Source organism: Pogona vitticeps, chromosome 1 (assembly GCF_051106095.1).
Source record: "Pogona vitticeps strain Pit_001003342236 chromosome 1, PviZW2.1, whole genome shotgun sequence".
NCBI lineage: Eukaryota > Metazoa > Chordata > Lepidosauria > Squamata > Agamidae > Pogona > Pogona vitticeps.
In genome coordinates this window covers 272,311,710-272,334,538 of record NC_135783.1, presented here as the reverse complement: position 1 = coordinate 272,334,538, position 22,829 = coordinate 272,311,710, and the positions used below count along the sequence as shown (strand labels likewise).

The 22,829-nt window shown below is 38.1% G+C and overlaps 1 protein-coding gene across 6 annotated transcripts in view; it reads right to left on the bottom strand.

Annotated features, from left to right (window-relative positions):
* Window positions 1–22,829, bottom strand: part of MPPED2 (metallophosphoesterase domain containing 2) — a 179,176-nt gene that overhangs the window by 15,620 nt on the left and 140,727 nt on the right. For all 6 annotated transcript variants that reach the window (XM_020795628.3, XM_020795623.3, XM_078384030.1 and 3 more), the window contains exon 5: window positions 1,553–1,668. In XM_020795628.3, the coding sequence (XP_020651287.3) occupies window positions 1,553–1,668 (116 nt within the window). The remainder of the gene's footprint in view (window positions 1–1,552; window positions 1,669–22,829) is intronic.

Below are 22,829 nucleotides of genomic sequence, written 5' to 3'. Positions count from 1 at the left end.
TTTTGACTTTCTTTTTTAAAACAGAGACTGCCTGTTCTGAGTGAGTACACTGTATTTACTGTACTGTACAGGGGTTTTTTGCAGCTTGGTGGGGGGTAGGGCTAGGTGGGGGGTTATGTTTCTGTGCCCCGATGGGTCTTGCAGTGTGGATTTAAAATGTGAAAAGTAGACTGTAATATTAAATTAAAATTAAATGTAAAATTAGACTAATTTTAAAATGTAAAATTTATTTATTTTTGCATTCTGTGGCTTCTAGGGTTTGTGTACTGTGACCTCTCTGTTGTTTTAAAATGTGTGGGTTTAAAATGTGATTCCAAAGTCTTTTTTACTTTGGTGATCTGTTTGCTGTAATAATGGTTGCTGGTTGTTGATGCAGGCAGGCTTTAAAATGGAGTTTAAGGAGTTTTAAAATGGAGTCAAGGCTCCCCCCCCCCATTGTCTTATCTGTCTCTCTCTCTATGCTCTTTTTCTGATGAGGAGTTCTGTGCTGGAATGCAGTAACGGTTTGCTGATTGTTGGTGCAAGCAGGCTTTAAAATGGAATTTAGACTCAAGTCTCTCTCTCCCCCCTCTCTATGCTCTCTTTTTGTGATGAGGAGTTCTGTGCTGGAATAATGGTCGTTGATTGTTGGTGCAAGCAGGCTTTAAAATGGAGTTTAGACTCAAGTCTCTACCCCAGCCCCCAATCTTGTTTAGACTCCACAGTCTTTTTTCCTTAAAATCAGAAAATATTCTGTGAGGGGGCTGTGCTGGCTGTTGATGCAGGCAGACTGTAAAATGCAGTTAAGACTCTCATTTTGTGATGAGGAGTTCTGTGCTGGAATAATGCTTGCTGGATTCTGTGGCTTTTTTAAAAAAAGGTGTTCTATTTAAAAGGTGTTCTCCTGCCTTTTTTAACCTAAAAGGTGCTTGGTTTTCTTTAAAAGGTGCTTGTTTTTAAAGGTGTTTTGTTTAGAATGTGTTGCCTCCCCCCTCCCTCCTTTCCTGCCCCTTTTTTACCTAAAAGGTGCTTGGCTTGGCTGTTCAAAAGCTGCTTGTTTTTAAAGGTGTTCTGTTTAGAAGGTGTTCCCTCCCCCCTCCCTCTTTTCCTGCCTATTTTTTGACCTATGTTCATCATAGGTCAAAAGAAGAAAAATTATCCCCCTAGTGGTAGAGGACAGATTAACCGTCTTTGCGAATGGCACCTCTAGATAAGAACGAAAAGCAGCCGGAACGAATTAAATGGTTTTCAGTGCATTCCTATGGGGAAATTTGCTTCTACTTATGAAAGTTTCAACTAACAAACATTTTCTGGGACGGATTAAGTTCGTAAGTAGAGGTTCCACTGTACTGGTAACCACCAGAAAGAGACAATGCAAGGAACAGGTTTTATTGGGAATTTTTAGTGAACGTAGCTGAAAACAAAACTGTAAAAATGCAATGTAAAAATGATACGTGACTCCCCATCCCACCTTCCTTAATCATATGTTCTATTGATCAGATGAGTAAAATAAAAACTGAAAACATTTTTAGTTTAAGATACCTGGACATAATCAACTTTCTGTATCACTTACCAAGTGGAGGTCCATGGGTCATTAATATATCAATACCTTCAGGAATAAGATTCCACTTGTCCAACAAAGACTGGCCTCTGGGTAGGTTAAACCCCCATCCATTAAACCATGGAGTCCTTTGAAAGAAAAAAAGAATATAGATTGTACCATTCTGAAAGTATAGTTAGATTTTGTCTTCCAAATTTGTCTCTGTAGAGGATGTTTCTTCAGGACCATGTACAGCCAAATATACACAGAGATACTGTTTAACTGCAATAGATTTAAGCTATGGCCATACTGATTCTACACAGTCTCCAAGTGGAGGAAAAAGTGGGCATTAAACAACCTGTCTTGTTACAATGAAAAGATTTAATACAGAAGGATTATGTTTTGCTATATTAATTATATAAGCAATGAACACAGGATAGATCCTTATGAAAAGCTGCTTCCTTATAAAGTAGTGGGGGTTGCCAAAGGTTATTCTTCAAAAACTGATGCTTAAATGGACAAAATAATGGTTTTGAAATGGCACTAATTAAAAGTTCCATAATATTTTTATATGAAGGGTCTGAATCATGCTGTGGTGCATCCATGAAAGAGCTGAGAAAATGTGTAAACAATAAAATACAGAATCATCACAAATGTCCATAGCTCTGAAAAGTTCTGGTTCTGGATAAGGTTCGCAAAAAAATTTCTGAGTGACAAGGGAGAAAGAGAGTTCCTTTTAATAATACTATGCTCCAAGGCAATGAATTAATATACTCTCCTGGTCTCATCTTCACCTTATGCTAAAATCCAACTCAGTCCAATTAAGGGCATTATATCCAAAAGATCTGATAGCTCATCCACTTGATTAAATACACCACCTGGTTGCCATGGATGATAAGGAATTCCATGCAACCAAGTTTGTGGAATTCTATGCAAGTGAATGTGCGGGCTACTTGAGAATAGAGTGATCTCTTCCACTGGATTGCCTGTAGAAAATGATCTAACACAGACTAGTGGCTAGGAAGCAGATTTTTTAAAAATACAATTTATTAATTTTTCACTCTATCTACATTTGATTTGTGCTTGTGAAACATAGTGTTACATGATTTGCTTACAATTATTTGTTTTTTTTACATCTCAGTGTCTTTCCAGTTGTCCCCCAAATTCCAGACATCTTTCAAACATTCAAACCATTCATGTACGTATTTTATGTTGGCTACTATCATAATATTACTTTCATAGTGTACAATATTCTCAAGATTTTCTAATAACATACTTAATAAAAGTAGTTCCATATCCATGCCCCAACCTTATATCTAGTTTAATTTACCTAAAAAGAAAACTCATCATATTACGTCTTTACCCTGGTTAGTGCTCCCTTATTTCAATTTAATTCTCCTTTTTAATATAAAGGATATGCTCCTTTACAATTCTTCACCAATCTGCTTGAAAGGAAGCAATTTTTAAATAACCCTGCTGTCAACGATGTGGATACTATAGGAATGTAAGCTATTAACCTTCAACCAGGCTAGTACTGTGGGAGGGGGTATTAGTTTTTGTGGTCTTATTGCATAAGCTATTCTAAACCCTTACTCACTTCTTTCCATCCCCTTCTGATAATGCCATTAATTAAATATTTCAAAAATTTCCATCCCTTTGTTTCTTTGCATTTTTATATTGGTACTGAATCCCCAGCTTACACATGCCTGCTTTAAAGCAGAGCTGAAAATCAGACAAGTTATACCAGAGGTTGACATATTACTGAATTGACTTCCATAGCTCTTAAACTTCAAGAGGCAAATTAAATAAAGTTCTCAGATAACTGTCAAAACTCTCACGGAATTATGTTATAGCAATAGAAACCTAACGTAAGTTTCATCTGCTTTTTATTGATGGAGTTCTACTTTCTTTGGGTTGGGGACAAACTATAGCACAGTTTGTAAGTCACCTACGTTGCCTGATTAGAACAACTTCAAAAAACAACAACACAGTAGAGTTATGTTAAGTCATGATTTTGGGGTCATTTTCTGCTTGTACAACTGCTTGTTTTGCACCCAGGCCAACTATTGTTGGCGTTTATAAACACTGCTTATGCTACGTCTCACATACAGATATTAACCTGCTCTACAGCACACTTAGGCTAATGATTAGCCTAATGATAGCTCCACCCCAGCAAGCACTATAAATAGCTATAGTGGAAGAAAATAATGCCACTCTAGACTAAATCTAGACCTACAGCACCGCTGACCTGGCTTGCCAGTTGTTAATCATCAATGTTTACTGTTCTCCCTCCCTCCCTCTCATTCTCTCTCTTTTTGGCACATCGTCTCTGTTCATTCACCTGCCAAAGTCTGTTTCCCACTGTCTCACCTGACAAAGTCTCTTTACCAGTTTCCTGATAATTCTGAATTTTTCATATCAAGTCATTTTATACTGAGTCAGCCTGACAGTTCTTGTAATCCAGTTACTCTTCATAGTCTCAAGTCATTTTCAGCAGAGCTATAGTAAGATCTTCTACCCAAAGCGTGACGGTCTGACAGAATGTGCCACTGAGCCCAGGCTCTTTGGTTGGCAGAACATCCTACATGTAATAATTTCAGCTGTCTGGCTGTTTGTGAGCCAGAAAAATGGCTAAGAGTTGGAGCCTGCAAAGAGGCAAGGCCTGTTACCTAGCAATACCTTTGTAGGCCTTCTTTGACTTTCAGACATTCCAGCAAGGAAGACCCCCTCATTCCAAAAGGTCAGAAGCCTTGACTGGTCCTAGAAGGTGCCATAGCAAACAGATCCACACCCAAAGAACCTTACCACTGGAAGAACCAAGCTCCTGCCAGTGCATCATCTTCACAGTGTCCCTGGTACCCATCTAGCCTGGCTTTAAAATCTCAAATACTAAAGATTTCACCACCACTGTAGACCATATATTCCACAGTCAAACAGTTCACACTGTGGCAAAGATCATTCTATTGCTTAATCAGAATTCCTTTTTTGTCATTTGAATGTAGCAGCAACCACATCATAACAAAAGAAGCCCATTGTCAATGATGAATCTGGATTCTGAAATTCTATTCTAGTGTTTGAAGATGTGGAAACTGGGGGCAGGTTGGTTAACACAAATTCCAATTTTACAAACAATGCACTTAAGGTTGCAGTTACAGACCTCTGGAGAAAAGCCATTCATTTCACTGAGCAAAATAAACAAAGAGACAAAACGTTTGAACTATATTCTTTCCATAGCCCATATATACCTCGACTCCATCTCGAAAGGAAACACACTCAAGTAATAACAGTAATGAAAGCCTTTTTTATTTGCATCACCACTCAGAGTAAAATGCAAAAACACCCATGATTACGAGGGAGGGAGATCATTCCATTTGCAGAACAAAAATTACAGGACAGGGTATTAAAATATGCATTCTCAGGATTGTTCAATTATAGGAGGACCCTGTAAATATGGCCTGAGAGTATCTATTTCAGTTTTACATTTGGGATATAATAACAGAGAATGTCCTGGACTGAATAAACTGAAAAGGGAACAGGTGACCTTTTTGCAAAATAAAGAAGAGGCTTTCAATAAAACACAGAACGAACACATATTTGCATGCATCTGTGCCCTTTCTCCATTTAATGAAGTGAATTGAAAGAGCATGTTGGTAAGAAAGAAAACCATTGTAAAGGTTGAATCTATAAACACAAACAGGAATCTTTAATTAAAGGAGAAACCAAAACAATCCTGTCTGCATATGGAGGAAGGGGGTGAGGAGGGAAGGAGAGAGGCAGGGAGAGGAACTCATAAAATGTTATGGTTTAACATAATGCCTCATGCTCTTGTGATTATTAATTTACAAGGCCACAGAGGCAAACACCTAACGAAAACTGAGCCATTAAAACCAACTAGGTCTAAAACATACTGGGTTTTTTAAAGGGTTATTGCTATTGATTTTAATATTTTTATTTTTGTTTTTGTTTTCTATTTTACGAGTTGTAACCCACCCAGAATAGTGCTGTGACACTAATAGGAGCAGGATAAAAACTGACTGATTGACTGAATGAATGAATGCATAAAATCATGCTAATTTTTGAAGCCTATTTTGACATTAATCCTAAGTATATTCAGGTCCACGTCTTAGTAGAAGGCCAGAGGGTTTCCACGAATTAAATCATAGTTCAGTCCTGACATTTCCTGGATAGCTGAAGACTATCTGGATGAGACTGTGGGAGGTCACAGCCAGAGGACACAATATCAAGATGGGCAAATAATGCAGTACACAGCTGTTTCTAAACATCATCTCCAAGAATTGCTACACTTGTACCCCATCTTCCCTCCAGAAAAAGCACTGTCTTATTCACTCATCAGCCTAACCTATAGGGACTGGAGAACAACTAGAATAACTTGCTAAATTCCGTGCTGGCACATACAGGGAGAGGCAAGTGTTCATATATCTTGGCCACAGGTCATACTCTATGTCACAATATGTGGCAGCAGGTATAAATGGGTCCACCAAATATGCTTGAATTCAGGTTGCCGTTATAGATTTCTCCAAGGATCTAAGACTAAGGTGGGCAAAGTATGTCCTGCAGGCTACATGCAGCCTACAAGTCTACATATGATCTGCAAGGCCACAGGGCAGCCCTAGTGGTCATTGTGTAGGTTACTCCACTCCTATGGCTGATTTTTTTTTTTTTAAACAACAACAGTGTCATCTTCCTGCTCCTAGAAACTCCCCCAAATGATGGTTTGGGCAAAAAATTGATTGCCTTTTCCATCCAATTTCCTTCCTCTAAAACCAAAATTGGAAGTCTGGGCCCTTCTGGGTTCTTGTTTGTTTGGTTTTGGTGATTTTTGGATATACTGTATTTTTTTTGTGTGGGTGGTTCTGGTGCACAGGCTCACCAAAGCTGGTCACCCTGACCTAAGCAATGATAAACTAATTAATTTTTTAAATTTAAAAATGTTTAATCTTATGATCATGAGGACATAAAACAATTGGACACATCTACAAATGTTGATTCCTGAACACAACAGAAGTATAGCATAGAGAGAGGCTACAGGAACCAGAGTTAGTAGACATGGGCACGTCATATTTGTTTCCTGCCCAATTTTGCCTCTCTGAACTGGCCAGGTCACTTACCAGGCTCTGTGTGGTGCTCGGCTCTATTGTTGTCATTGCACTGATCGCAGAAGCAGCCTGGACAGCCCTTCCCTGTCTCTCAGGGTAGCTGACCATTGTGGTGTGGAGGCAGTACAGGAAATCTCCCTGCTCAGATGATGACTGGCTGGCTGCGGAGGGAGGTGGGGAAGAGTCGGTCGGGATGCTTCTGCTATTGCCTCAACAATGGCAGTGGCCTTGAGCACCACATGGAGCCCGGTAAGTGGCCTGGCCGGTTCTGAGGGGTGAAACTGAATGGGATTGGGCCATTGCAGCACTGTACTGTACTCGTTTTCTTGGAAAAAAAGGATACAAAGCACCCGTGTCTAATAGCGAGCTTTCAATAAGCATAACATTTCCCACTATTTCCATTTTCTTCCTCTCTGCTGATAATTTCTTGTAATTTTATTCCTTTCTTTGTGTAAGGAAATCTGAGAGCAAGGACATAACGTGACCTTCTAGTGGCCTAGATTCATGAAGCCTTCATTTATTCCCCATCTAAGCTGGATATCCCACAAAAACAGCAGTACCACGCAGTAAGCACAGAGTGGCAAACTGAGCTATCTTGACCCACTCTCTTGGCAAATTCCCAAGTCATGTAAACTCCAAAATAAAACAGCAACAGCAGCAACAACTGAATAACATCAACACACACCAGGAAGAAGTAGTTAAATACAAATCCATTTAGATCCATTAAGCTCAAAGAATTACACAGCTTTCAAATTCCACATGAATTGCCACTCCTAAAACAAAGGCCTGTAACTTAGCTAGGTGATGCTGTGGGCTGCTCATTAGCTCTGTCTAAAATCCAACATATAAGCTTCTGGAGAACCCAGTGAGTGGTTTACGTATCTGGCTGTGGAGCCAGAGATTGGGAGTTTCATTCTCCACTGTGCCTCCTTGATAGGGGTTGGACTCAATGATCCATAGGGCCTGCTGCAGCTCTATTATTATTATTATTATTATTATTATTATTATTATTATTATTATTATTATTATTATTATTATTATTATTATTATTATTATTATTATTATTATTATTATTATTATTATTATTATTATTATTCTCTCCTATTGTCTGATCAGGGTCATACATTCCAGATGTTTTGTTTGCATGTTTGTTTCCTCTGGTGAAGTGGGATTTTCATGCTGAGAAGAATTTATACTAGCAAAAATAAAAGGTCAAAGAAGGGCAGTTTGTACTTGGAACAGACGGGAACAATGTTCAATACAATTTTTCATTTCCACAGAAGTGTGTTTCAAACTCTTGAACTGGCTACTGAGAGGACTCCTGCCTCGCTTTCCTGCACAAAGTTTATTCTTAGAAAACAGTTTTGCTTTGTGTCTAAGGAGCAGTCAACAATCATTTAAGAAGGCTTTTAAAAAAATATTCTGGCTCTAAAGTATTGTTTTATTTGAAGCTGACTGGCTGTTCTGTGGGAAATATAAATGGACAACAACTATAACATCATAGAACATGTTCTTAAGAGGAAGTCCTGTGTTTTTAAGTTTTTTTTACTGATTTTTAATACAAAACAAACTGTAACACAACGACACAGAAAAACCTTAAAATATAAAAACGTAAAACACAAAGCATAGACAATAATATAGGTGCGCCTCCCCCTTTGGACCATCTGGAGATACAACGTGTTTTCCTGTTGAAATAGTTTGCATTAACTAATAATTTCTCAAAGGCACTTTGGGGTGCAAGGATCAAGTTACAAAACAAGAGGAATATGAAGCACAAATAAAGTGTGCTTTCCAATTCCACTTGCTACCTCATTTTAAATAATTTTCTGCCTCTGGTGGTGGTGGTGGGGAACACATAACCTGTCACCACAGCAAAAGTGTTATCTGTCCATATTTTACTGTCCCTTCCTTCAACCTAAGTCCATTTTCTACAGGTCACAGAATTTCTATACAGAGCTGCTTTTTCATGCTACACTTCTGGACGTATATTAACCTCTGGCAGTAACTTTAATATGCTGAAGAAGAAGACAGGGAGAAGATAAAAAAAAACTTTATTTATTTACATGGTTTGAGTTTGGTAAGGGCTGCAAAATCCTATTCCCCACCCTGCCTGACCTCAGTTGGAAACAACAAACCCTTTGGCCCCTCTGAAGTTCCCTAGCTGCTAATTATACCACAAACTAGTTAATGAGCTCTGGGATATATCTGAATAGTGTAGAATTTTAAAAATAATTTCCAACGTGACTCTAGGGCAAATGTGAGTTCACTGAGAATAAAGAGCAGAAACAAATATGTGGTGTTCTTACATTTTAGGTGCACACAGAGATTTATTTATTTATTTATTTTATTTATATCCCGCCTATCTAATCAATTAAGATTACTCTAGGTAATCCATACTGCTTTTTATAATATCCTCCTGACTGTCTGTTTGACTCACTCACTTTCACACACGCTTTGGGCACATGAGAAAATCTTTCAAATAATGTGACACAAAATAATTGCAAGAGACAGCTTCACCCACTTTGGGAAGGGAGATCATCTCAGCAGAATTAAAGTGAGGGCAGGAGACAGATTTTCCAAGCAATGAGAGAGAAGAAGCTGTGCCTTAATGGGAGGGTTGAGGGCAGTGTCATGTCCATGCTGATGCTGTGAGAAGCTCAGAAACATTCCTCCTTGCATAACTTCCAGTAATTTGTACATAGGGTAGGAAGAAGCCTGCTGTGTAGACAATATACTAAAAAAAAAGACTTAGCAGCTGCACAGAGAAAATATGGTTAGGGAAAGGTAAATGTGACTTTTTCTAAATGGAAGTCATGCTTCCTCAATCTGTTTGAACTATGATGAAGTCAACTAGCACTCCAGTCAGTACAGCACATCTCCAAAAGCATTTGACATAACAAATATCCCTGGAGTCCTTCTTTAAACAGCAGAAAAGCCTTATTTCACGGCAGTGTTTACGTATTTCATTTTAGTGCTATGGATTTTTAATATAAGGGTGTTAAGCAAGACTTACAGAGATGGGTTAAAGGGAGTGTGGGAAAAAAAGGCTAAATACTCTGATGCCGCCAGCACCACGTGAGCATGGAAGCAATCTTTGTGCATGTATTTTAACCTGGATGATTTATTTATTTATTTATTTATTTGATTTTTACCCCGCCCCTCTAGACCATGTCTACTCGGGGCGGCTGTATGATGAACTGTATGATGAACACTTAACACATACAAGTGCTGCCTGCTGTAATCAATTTATGTATCATGTTAAAAACACAGGTACCTTCACTTTGGTGAAAACTATGCTTGTGGATTCTTGCTTTTTTCCTTTTTTAAATCCAATAACCCTTAGCAGCCTAGCACTCTGCAGATAGCTCCCAAGCTGCCTGTCTTCCCATAATACTCACAGGTAAGTGTACTTCCAAGACTCACTGGATGCCTTGAAGCACTTGAGAACATTTTAAACCATGAACAATCACAAATGCGATAGGCAGAACTCAAATTGGCCAGCTCTTCATTTTGTAAAGTAAAAACAAGAAAGCCTATCTTCAACCCCCCCAATTCACTAAGATGGGGTGTAGAGTTTCTCATTGAAATCCCCTCCCCCTCCCCAAGCAAGAAGACGACTGTTTGAGATGTATTGTTTTCCCTTCTACCAATGGATACTGAGAGACCACTGTGTGTTGTGAACTCCTCCCTATATAGTACTTATTTTCTCTTGCTACTCTTTCAAAATCTCATCTAAATTTCAAAGAAGAAGGGTTAGTGGGAGACATCAACATGCATGAGCCAGCTGGGGCTCTCTTCATCAAGTGGGTAAAAGTCAGACTGGATGTGCAAGCTAGAAGATAGCACAGTTGATTGTAGCCCGCAGTTCTTCGGGTGATCAGTAGTAGCTGGCTACTACTGGGTCAGAATTCCTCACACTGATAGATGAAGCCTGTCAGCAGAGTCAGGAGAAATGTCCCTTCTCTTGCCACATCGCCCAGATATGCTTTCATTCTTTCCTCCAGAGCAGTGGTTTCCAACCTTGGGTCCCCCAATGTTCTTGGATTAAAACTCCCAGAAGCCTTCACCATTAGCTGTACCAAGCACTATTTCTGGGAGTTGTAGTCCAAGAATGTATGGGGACCCAAAGTTGGGAACCACTGCTCTGGAGGAAAGGAGGCCTGAATGAAATTTTGAGCACGATGGAAATCTGAGGCATAGAAACAGAGAATGAATATGTCCTTCTCCTGGCATGCAGGGACTGTGAGGGGAAGGAAAGAACTGCTGGATATATTATCGAATACTTTCACAGCTGGGATCCAATGGTTGTTGTGGGTCTTCCAGGCTGTTTGGCCATGTTCTTAAGGTTTTTCTTCCTAACGTTTCACCAGTCTCTGTGGCCGGCATCTTCAGAGGATAGGAGTCAGAACTCTTGTCTGTGCTCTGGTGCAGTTTCAACAGCTCAGTAATTTAAGCATCAGGCTGCAGAGCCACAGTTGGGAGTTTGATTCCCCACTGTGCCTCCTTGATGGGGCCTGACTCCATGATCTATAAGGTCCAGCTCTACAGTTCTAAGATTAAGAAATTGCCTCTTGTGGGATCCACTAGTGGAGCGTCTTCCCTCTGCAGAGGCACCAGATGATCAAGGCCAATATATACAGTTTCCTTTCATATTTGATGCTATTGTATTGGGGGGGGGGGAACCAACATTTTAGAATTTTTAACTACAGAGTTACAGTTATTCTCTATTACATGTGTAAAACATAGTGCAGTTTTAGAAACCTCAGTAATAAAACCCACCAGCAAGATTTTTAATCTTCTATAAAAGTGGGTGAAAGGAAAAAGGCTTGGACGAGAAGAAGCTTTTCACAAAAATGACTTCAAAACAATACGCATAATAAGTGCCTTGGGGCAAATCCATTAATGATTAAAATAAATGTACAATTTAAAATTTAAATGTAACTGTCAAAGTATTTTGTTTTAATTATATCTGTTAGAAATGTATCACCCTCACACAAGGAGTTCTAAAAATAGTTACATTCTTGTGCAAGAGGCTCTAAAAATTCACCCAACAGAAACTGAATGCAGCTTATGACATGAAAGATTTATTTGTCTCAGCGGCTGAGACATCAGGAAACTATGGCTTCCAGCTATGAGAATATGCTGTGCAAAGCCTCAGATTTTTGTACTCTACTTCTCTGTTCTTCCACCTTGATATACCAGAGAAGACTGACGGTTCTCACTTCAGAATTTAAACTAACCATAGTTCCAAGTGTCACACAAACTTGGGGAACAATGTTTCATTTAAAAAGACCTTGCATAGTGAGAACAAGCCAAGATCTAAGCAGAGATTCCAATCCTGGCTCACTCTCAAACAACTGTTAAAACTAGTGGTCCCCAACCATGGGTCCCCAGACATTTTTGGACTAATACACCAAAAGCCTTTCACCACTAGTTGTGCTAGCCAGGATTTCAAAGCGTTGCAGTCCAAGAACATCTGGGGAGCCAAGGCTGGGAAACACTGGTTTAAAGAAAACATTCAAGTTCATATGTCACATATGGTTAATCTAAAAATGAAAGCAGTTTTACTCTTATGGGTAAGAAAATGTAGAAAAAGAATAGGCAAAACATATGCACAATGTCACCACTATTCATTACTACTACAGCAAACCACAGAAACAATCTGAATTGTGTTTCTGAAAATCAGAACTTCAGGTTTTCCTTTGCATGTGAATACAGCATCATTATTGAGTCCAGAGCTCACAACTGGCTGCAAACTTTCTCCTCACTAAACCAAAGCACCATACAGTACGTGTGTGTGTGTGTAAGTGTGCATGCACACACATCCATGCTTATTCACTGGATTCAGGCTATATATGAATAAAATGAGGGGATCAAAGAGTGAAAAATGGCTCCTCTATCAGCATAACTAGGGAAAACTAATTAGCAGGAGGGGTTGCTCGGTAATGGGTAAGATTAAAAGAAACAATCATGAAGTTTGGAGAGAACAGTTCTAGGGCTATACGTGCAAAAGCACTGAGGAGGGTTTGAATCATAAATGAAAAAAGGTCAGTGTAAATGTGGGTCATTCATTTCTTTTACTTTCAATATTGTTAAATAAAGAGGTCAGCTCACACAGGGGTTGGTTTATAAAAACTCTAATTTTAAGCCCACCTCTCTTTGTGCTATTGCCTGAAAGATGACCCCTTTAACCTCATGGTTTCTAGGAGAGCCTGAAAATCCATATATTTCATAAAAAGCTGTTAAGACCAACATTCAATAAAAGAATTAGATGTGGTTACTGTGACCCAAAGTAGTAAGGATCACAGGCTCCATAACCTCTAATTTCCAACAACAGTTTAGAATGCAAACTTCTTTCCAAGAAAAGTGTTGTTGTTGTTTTTGCTAAAAGGTACAATCGACAACTGCAATGCTATATATGCATACACTAATTAGCTTATTTCAGTGGCTGACCATATACACAGTGGTGCCTCGCTAGACAGTTACCCCCATGACAGTTTTTTCGCCAGACACTGACTTTTTGCAATTGCTATAGCGATTAGCAAAACAGTGATTCCTACGGGGGAATTTCGCTGGACAATGTTTGGTCCCTGCTTCGCAAATTGATTTTCGCTAGACGACGATTTTGACAGCTCCCTCCGCACTCGCAAAACAGGTGTTTTAGAGACCTAAGGTTCGCAAGACAGTGATTTAAACAGCTGATCGCGGTTCGCAAAGCGGCTTTCCTATGGCCAATCTTCTATAGACAACGACGATTCTTCCCCATTAGAATGCATTAAACAGGTTTCAATGCATTCCAATGGGGAAATGCTTTTCGCTAGACAATGATTTCGCTAAACAGCGATTTCAGTGGAACGGATTATCATCATCTAGAGAGGCACCACTGTACTATAGTGGATAAAGTAAGGATCTGCAACAATGTCACGTTTAAAATACATGTATTTAGAAAACAAGCCACAGTGGCCTGTATCTATTTGATGTTTGCCTGGATAGAACTTCAACTGAAGAAAGTAGCTGAGTGATCTACTGTTTTCTCCCTTCTCCCTCTCCCCTCTGTTCTCTTGCTATCCCACTTGGGTGTTCTAAACACAGTAGTTTATAAAGCCTGTCACAGCAATTGTAAAAATGAGTTTTGGACATGGGTGGACATTAGGAAATATTGGAAATGTTGCAACAGTAGGGGTTTTTAAGGTGAGGTATTTTTGAGTCAGAGGTCCCCTATACTTGTTGCATCCCTAACATGAATCTCTCCCCTTTAGAACTGTCATATTTCATGTGAACAGAGTGACAATGAGTCAAGGCTAGTTCCCTCCCCCCCCATGTATATATACCCCAATGGCAATACTGAAATAAGCGCATCTCAATGTTGAGTTTTCAGTTGCAAACTAAAACATTCAAATGGTCTAATTGCTGTTATCCATTTGCAATAACCATCATCTTCCCAGTCAAAGATTTAGCCATATAGTTATTTTGTGAAAGTGAATGAACTTCCACTGAAATCAATAGTTTTGAAATGCAAAAACAGGAAAGAGTAAATCTTCTAAAAAAAACCTCCATCTCAAAATAAATACAGGGTCTAATTTTAGAGCCTCATATATCAAGTTTGAAGCCACTGCATATTTTTACAAGTGTAGTCCTATGAATATGTAACAAAAAGATAGAATGACATTTAATGTTATAGGTAATATACTAAGGGATTTACATTACGGTTTTATGGAAACTGCATGCCTACAGAGTTATATGCTGTTTTTGCATTAAAAAAACTTTTATACACTCAGCAGCCTTTTTACTTGATAATGTAAAAAGAGATTACATTCGTACTGTGAGGTCATATCAGCACAAGCAAAGAACAATTTTTTACAGAAACAGCAACTATGCTGGATATTTGCTTTTCTTTCATGGTTCTCTCACTCCCTCTCTGTGTTTGTTTTTCCAGCTCTTGAGTCATGTTGTAAAGCTTTGCAGTTCAGCTGTGGAGTATAGATTTTTATACATCAGGTTCCCAGTCTGTCCCCGACAGTCTGGTCTGATAAAACTCTGAAACTTACAGTAGCCTATTATATGGACAAACTATTCATTTTATATTCACCTCCTTGTCATGTCAGTGCAGAGGTCATCTAAAGAGAGAGGCTAATTAATCAAGCTGTCAGAGCCAATGAGGAGGAGCATGTTAATAGGACTTTTATTTCACCCAGGAAAGCAGGAGTCTGACAGGAACCAGAAAATATAGCCTTGGTGTTGCTGTTTATTAGCAATGCTGAGATCAGTAGTAATAGGAGCCAAGCAGCATATGTTTGATAAAGTGCTGGATGTCAGGAGCCAAACAGCAACCAGAAATTAGACTGACAAGAACCAAGACTCTTCTAATATTGATAGCTGATAAATGAAAGCCAAGGTCCAAAATATGCTCCCAGATCCAAGTATCCTGCAAAACACAAGTCCTGTAATGGCAAACAGAGAAGAATAACACAAGGCAACTATATTGCCTACCTCCAAATATAACTCCCATCTTTTTTTCCTTCTGGGTTTCAATATGTATACGAATATCCTGTTCACATTATACTACATCAGGGTGAAAGCTCCAGAGCTTGTGCCAATCATGACTCTGTATGTACATGAGTCATCTCTGATGAAAGGCTGGGAATATTTCAGGAAGCACTGCTATGCAGTTCTACACTAAGGCAAGCCAAGGTTTTGGACTACCATTCCCTCTCTAGTGGACATGCTGGATGTGGGATTCTAGGAGATGCGGCCCAGCTTTTCCAAGCCCTACAGGATACAGCATCACAAGTTCAGATTAAGGTATAGGCCAGAAAAACGTTGTACCAGAATAACCAAGCAGGAGGCAAGACAAAGGAAAATGCCCAGAATACTCTGAAGTGTGGTTTGTTGTTAATTAAATCCCCTTGACTTACAAAACATATAGCACCGAAGTGAATCTGTTGACTGTATCTAAAATATTTAAACCAGGTCATAATTAACACTTATGATTAACCTGCAATTACTTTGTGACACAGTTTTCTTCTGGATAACTCAAACATGCTAGATATTGAACAGAATCTTAAATATAAATGTACAGTTATAACAGTGATAGGGGTCTAATGTTATACATAAACTGGGAAATGTTATCATACGCTTATGATTCCTCTGTTTGAGACATATTTTATACTTCAGGCTACATCAGAGTTTTTAAAATAATATTCTGTGGAGATATGAACATTCTTTTTCTTAAGCCATTATTCAAAAGGAATGCAGGAGGATGCCCTCCGTTAAGTCCCTTCAAAATACAGAATATGGCAGATTTATTCTGATGCTGGAAAACAGTCCACACTTTGATATGAGTTAAATTAAGCAGCATTCTTTATACTGCTATTATAATTATATATAAGATCTAACAATTACTTGCTACTTTACAAGATTAAAATGAACAGTGTCCAATTGAAATCTAACTTAGAAAGGCAGAGAAGTGACATCTGAATGATATGAGAGGAAAGACAAAAAAAGAGGAAAATGAATATGAATTATACATATGAACACTCATTTTATTATTGTTTAAAATATTTGTTTATGACCTTCTATCCACCAGGGGTTCCAAAACAATTTACCCAATGGATTAAAATGGTTTTAAAAGATTTAAAATATTGCTTTAAAAAACAGACCTAAAGTGTTGTTTAAAAGCAGACCCTAAACGTTCTTAGAAGCTGTTAATCCTAGAGACCAAATGACTTTTGGAACAATTGCATTTTAAGACGCCTGTAGGCACTTAGCAGAGATGGTGCCAGTCTAACATTCCTTTGTCTGAAGTACTGTACTGCAGTTTGCACTCCTACAGACACAAAGATTAGTAAATCTCGAAAACCAAATATAGCATCTGACTATGATTTATCAAACCGATTCACAAGGAAGGAAGTTCCACAGTACAGAATGGGTCATACTCCAAGTTTATATGTCCAAAGAATATAATGAATCTTAATGCTGTAATGCAAAATCCTGTGAGGAATTCCTAATGAACTCTGACTTCTGACTAGATATGCACAGAATTACAAGAAAAATGTACTATGTACCAGACACACCTCCAGCAAATGCTGATGTTACTTACAACCCCCATTAAAAAAATTATTTGCTACAGAAAACCAAATTCTCTGCTCAAAAATGCTAAAATCATTAAACTGAGCGCTGCCTACATAAAGCCTACTTACTATTTTACATGCTTTCTGCAGTTACCATATACAGGCGTACCTCGGTTTACGAATTTAATGCGTTCTCCAGGATGCTACGTAATGCAAAAAAAAAAAAAAAAATCATAAACCAAAACGCGGATCGTCATAGGAATGGGGGTTGCACTATAAACCTCCAGGCACAATGCATCCTGGGGAAACTTTCTTTGTACTGTGAAAAAAAAATTGTAAATGGGGGCATTACTTTCAATGGATTTCCATTTGTAAACCGAAAGTTACATTAACTGAGGTGTTCGTAAACCAAGGTACTAATGTATTAAAGCAGAAGACAAATGAAATAGCATGGTTGTTGTTATGTGCTGTCAAGTCACCTCCGACTTACAGCAATCCTATGATCTCCAAAATGCCCTGTCCTCAACTGCTCTGGATAACTTTTGTAAATTCAAGTCTTTTAAGGAGACAGTCCATCTCATATTTGGTCTTCCTTTTTTTCTCCTGCCTTACACCATTCCAGCATAACTGTCTTTTCCAGATAATCCTGCCTTCTCATTATGGCCCCACAGTAGGCCAGCCGCAGTTTCAACATTTTTGCCTACAGAGGTAGTTTAGGCTTGATTTGATCTAGGACCCGGTTGTTTGTCTTTCTGGCAGTCCAGGGTATCTTCAAAGCTCTCTTTCAGCACTGCTAATTTATCCATAATTTAAGATATGCAGATGATGCCATTTTACTGGCTGAAAGCAATGGAGTGGGAGGGATAGATTTCCCATCTCAAGCCCTCTGTGGACCAAATAACATCAAACATAGTAGAAGAGGATACACTCCCTTGTTCTTATCAGATCCCTATCAAAGACAATTTCAGCCAAAGCCCAAGTCTAGAAAGATGGGGCAATAGAGATTTGTCACTTATTGCTCAAGGAAGAAGGGTCACTCCCTCTCCTTTTTTCTGACATGAAACGGACACAGGGGGAACACTCTGCTTTCATTCAGCACTTTCTGAGCCTCAACTGGAAGTGGGGTCCTACAAGCACTGGCAGACTATGGGGCAAAGCATCTTTCATAAGGAATTGGGTAGCATAGATTACTCTCCTCTAACAGCTTTCCAGTGGGCCTGATTAGCAGGTCTTTCCATGCATTTAGTGGGCCCACATGCACTATCACAGGTTAATGCACATCTGCTAAACTTGCTGAATCTACTGTATGTTGTAATACTCTAATCCACTATTATTGGAATTTTTCTGTGACCCAGTAGTCCTCCTACAGATATCTGAAAATAAATTATCTCAGAAAGCCACTTTGTTGATTGAGAAAAAAAGTTAGCGTGACAACTGGCCTCCGGTGGGGGGGGGGGGGAGAGAAATAGATGGAACATTATTCCATGGAAATACATTTTGCCCCTCCGCAAGGTCATTTCTGTAGGATCTAAATACCTTTTTAAAAGATAGTTACCACTGTCTATATTTTGTCAATTTCATTCTCCTCTGACCCCATTGTTTACATGTACACAGATATTTGCATTCATCACAATATTTCATGCATCTGAGGAAATGGACTACAGCTCACAAAAGCTTAAGCCACAATAATATTTTTAGTCTTTAAGACATCACAATTGTTAAATCCACCACATCTCTTCCTGCCCATCTTTTAGATGATATGTGGTTTTGTAAGTGTATTAAAGTACTAATGAAAATGTTATTATTCATTGCTTTTCTTTTTAAATCATCACTTTGATTGATGCTAATCCTCTGTGGAAGATTAATAAGTTTTAATATTTCAATGTTTTTATTTTATCTTATTTTGTTGATTTGCTAACAAGTGTAAAACATTTGAGGAGGATAATCTGTCATGAAAGGCTGTTTTAAAATACACGGAAATAAATAAATTTGCTAGCCATAAATTGCAGGGTTGTCATAGGAAGAATATCATACAAAAGGAGATTTTTAAATTACAGTGGTGCCTCGCTTAGCAATGTTAATCCGTGCAGCAAAAATCGCTGCTAAGCGATTTCATCGCTAAGCGATATTAAAAATCCCATAGAAACGCATTAAAATGCCATTAATGTGTTCCTATGGGCTTAAAAACTAACCTTAAGCGAAAATCCTCCATGGGGCAGCCATTTTCGGTGCCTCTAAAGCGAGGCAAAACAGCAGGTAGCCATTTTGTTTACCCGGCGGCCATTTTGGAACTGCTGATCAGCTGGCCGAAAATGGGGGCTTTGCGATGATCGCTTCCCTGCCATCATCGCAAAGTGAATTTTCCCCATAGGGACCATCGCTAAGCGATCACATAAGCAATTGCAAAAGCATCGTTGCAAAGCGATTCCTTCGTTAAACGGAGCGTTCGCTATGTGAGGCACCAGTGTAGTAGGATGAAATCAGAGGCCAGTATCAGAGAACGCCATAAAGAACCACATCATTCTAGGCTGGATTCAAAAATTGCTATTGATATAGAAAACTTTGAAAAGTACTGTCTTTTGCCATCAAAATGATGGGTATGATAAATGGACTTCGCAGCAGAGTATAAGAGTGAAACAAAAGGGTCAACATAAAGCAAGGGAAAGCTAGCGCGAAATAGATTACAAGTAATCATAATAAGAAATAATGTGAACATGAACCAGAATCTTAGGTGCACAAGCAGAGTTTACAAATGCTATTAAGGGGAAAACATAATAAAGCAGGAAAGAGCCAGAAAGAAATCTAAAATAGTTCCTATAAAGCATGCTGGTGAAACATAAATGGTCGTCATTTCATTTTGTTAAAAGCAAAAAGAAGTTCATTCACTTTCAGGCCATTTTAAAGTTGGTGGTTTATAGTAGCTCTCTATTTTGACCAGAAATAAAAAATAGAAGGTGGAATAAGAGAATGCATGCCGAAATTTCATGAATTTATGAAAAGACAGTATATGCAAGCATGTAATACGATCACCAGAATAAGAGATTTCAGCTGCTAAAGTGAAGAAAATGTTAAAAGGGGGGGGGATGTTCCTGCTTATAAGTTCTCACAAGAGAGAAAAGGAACTAACAGAAACTACACATCAAACACGAAGTATAAATTACAAAGACTTTTGTGAAACCTTAAAAACTAACAATTAAATGTTCAATTTTTAAATATATGTTAATTATGTTTTATTATATTAGTTTTTTATATTAGTACTGATAATTTTATTTACTGTGTAGGGTTTGATATTCTGCTTACTGTAACAAAGAAAGAAAGAAAGAAAGAAAGAAAGAAAGAAAGAAAGAAAGAAAGAAAGAAAGAAAGAAAGAAAGAAAGAAAGAAAGAAAGAAAGAAAGAAAGAAGATTGATGCTTAATAAGATTTCGTGGATTTCACCCCCTTCACTGGATGCACAGAGTATTATTGCTCAGTTATTAGATTATTATACACACAAAGTCAACACAGTCTCTAGTGTGTTAAAGAATAACATGCCCTGTTTGGCTTTTCTGGACTGCCAGTACAACTTAAGCCAAAGCAACAGGAACTGAATAAAAGTACCTTCCTTTTGCTGGATACTTTTACATGGGTTCTTTTAAATAACTTGCAAGATCATAAATGCATAGAATTGTACAGCTGGAATAGATTCAAGGGCTATACAACCCCAATAAAGAAAATCCAAAGATGAAGTCCCATGACAGATGGCCATCCAGCCTCTAGTCAAAAATGCCCAGTGAAGGAGAGTCCAAAATTCTGAAACAGAACATTCCACTGCCAAATTGCTCTTAGTGGCAAGAAATATCTCCTAATGTTTAGTCAAACTCTTCCTTCTTATAAATCGAATCCATTACTTTGCATCCTATTCCCTGGAATCACATAAAACAAGCTTGCTTCATCTTCTACCTGGCAACCTTTCAATTATTTGAACATGATTATCATATCACCTTTCAATATTTTCTTCTCCAGCTAAACATACCTAACTCAACCAAGTGTTCCCCATCAAGCTTTGTTTCCAGAACTTTTACTATCTTGGTCTCCTGTAGACACATTCAGTTAGCTAATAATGTCCTTAATGCCCAGAATTATGTTCTATGAAAGCTCTGACTAAAGCAGAATAATATGATACTATTACTTTTCTTTGATCTGGACGCTGTTGATGCAGCCTGTTATTGCATTAGGCAAAACAAAAAAGGAGCTAACTGAGAAACAACAGATAAGGGCCAGAATTCTATCAAAAGGGCAACTGCCCAAAGTTTTTTCACATTCTGCCATCTATATCACATACCTGAGTGCATAATCAAGTGAGTGTATTACTTGGACTTTTAAGAAACTCCAGTCCACCATACACCAAATCATCTAATGTATTTCTTTAAGATTACTGAAATCAAGGAAGAAGTTGTACTAGGTCTGGAAACTCCTCCCAGGATGATGTATGTAAATGTAACAGCTTTAGGAATTTCCACTAAATGGCAATCACCACATCTTCAGACACTAAATGCAATCAATCTAAAATAGACTCTCAATGAATGGAAGGAACTTCCATATATGGAATGAGTGCTATGCTCATGGAACAATCCCTTCTGTCAACGCAAGGTTCCTTTTGTTCATTGTGTGACTACAATGAGTTTCAAGAGCAACAGAAAAATAAGTCTAGATTACAAAAGCCACTTTTAAAAATATCTGTGCCAGCACAGAAGACCAATTTGTATGAGTTACTGATACCATGAAGAAGCATTATTTTCCCTTTCCAAAAGATTTAAGATTTTATTGGATTGTAAATTAAGGTAAAATCAAGTCCTAAAAATAACATTATGTGAAATGACAAATTGGTATTTTGAAAACATCTGTCTTCTATAGATCCAGAGGATGATTCATAACCTAATTAAGTCAGAGATCTTAGATTTATCAATTTAACAATAGTGACTTCAATATAAAAAACATTTTATATCCTTTTTTATCCAAGATAATGGAAATATGGGCCTAGTTAACTGTATCAATGGCCAGAATCTAGTTGAGCTTTTATGTACGCATAAGGAAAAATACCGAAGTCAGGGTGGTTATGTTAAGCTAACTGAAGGGGTGCCAGTCACATAACCAGTTCATGAGTAGCATCTCCTTAATTACTTCCAATTAGCCACCATGACTTCCATGTTTCACAGAGAAAATTCTAATGGTAAAAGCAGGCCTCTTAATTCACAGAAGCTTTCAAACATTTTACAGATTATACATAACATGAAATGCACCCAATCTCAAGTGATTCAGCTCCTATTTCTGAGTCTTGCTTGGCTTCCTTCTGTGAATCATCTAAACTTAATTGCTCCACAGCCACTTTCCTGAAGTGTATCTGCTTTGTACTTGAGGCTTATTCAGTCATTATGATTCTTATTATGGTGAGAGAATGGAATGCCCATGCTATCCATACATGGAGGGCATATTTATAGAGCTATGGAACACATGGTTTTTATTGCCTTTCATGTCTATGGCCCCATGATGACGTGCAACGCTGACATGGTTTGGTGTTTACTAAACCTCTTCTCATCAAGTACCATTGCCCATATCTTCTGAATCCTTCCAAACACAACAGATAAATAATCAACCTGCTGTGTTTTTTCAGTGACCAGTGCAATAGATCGTATATTCATCATCATTGTCATCATCATCATCCGTTATTACAGCCACAGACCAGCAAAATGGATCATATATTGTGCCATCTTGTTTTGAAATACAAATATGTGGTTTTCAGTTGTCGTTTAGTGTGACAAAATAACATACTCTTCAAAGATTTTGCGGAATTCATGTCAGAGAATTATTTCAATACTTATACCAGCATAAGTTTGATAAATCTGAAATAAGGATCCTTATTTACAGTATGATAAAAGAAACTATTCCTTTTTTGCACCCCATTAAATCTAAGTTTCATTTAACTACCGGGACATTTTTACAATGGATTTGCTAACATACTGTGATAAATTGCTACATAACATCTTTCAACAAAAGCCATGACCATAGCCCTAACTTCAAAATATATAAACACAGCATATTTTTGAACAATGCACGGCCTTCCATAGTAGGAAGTGAAGTAACT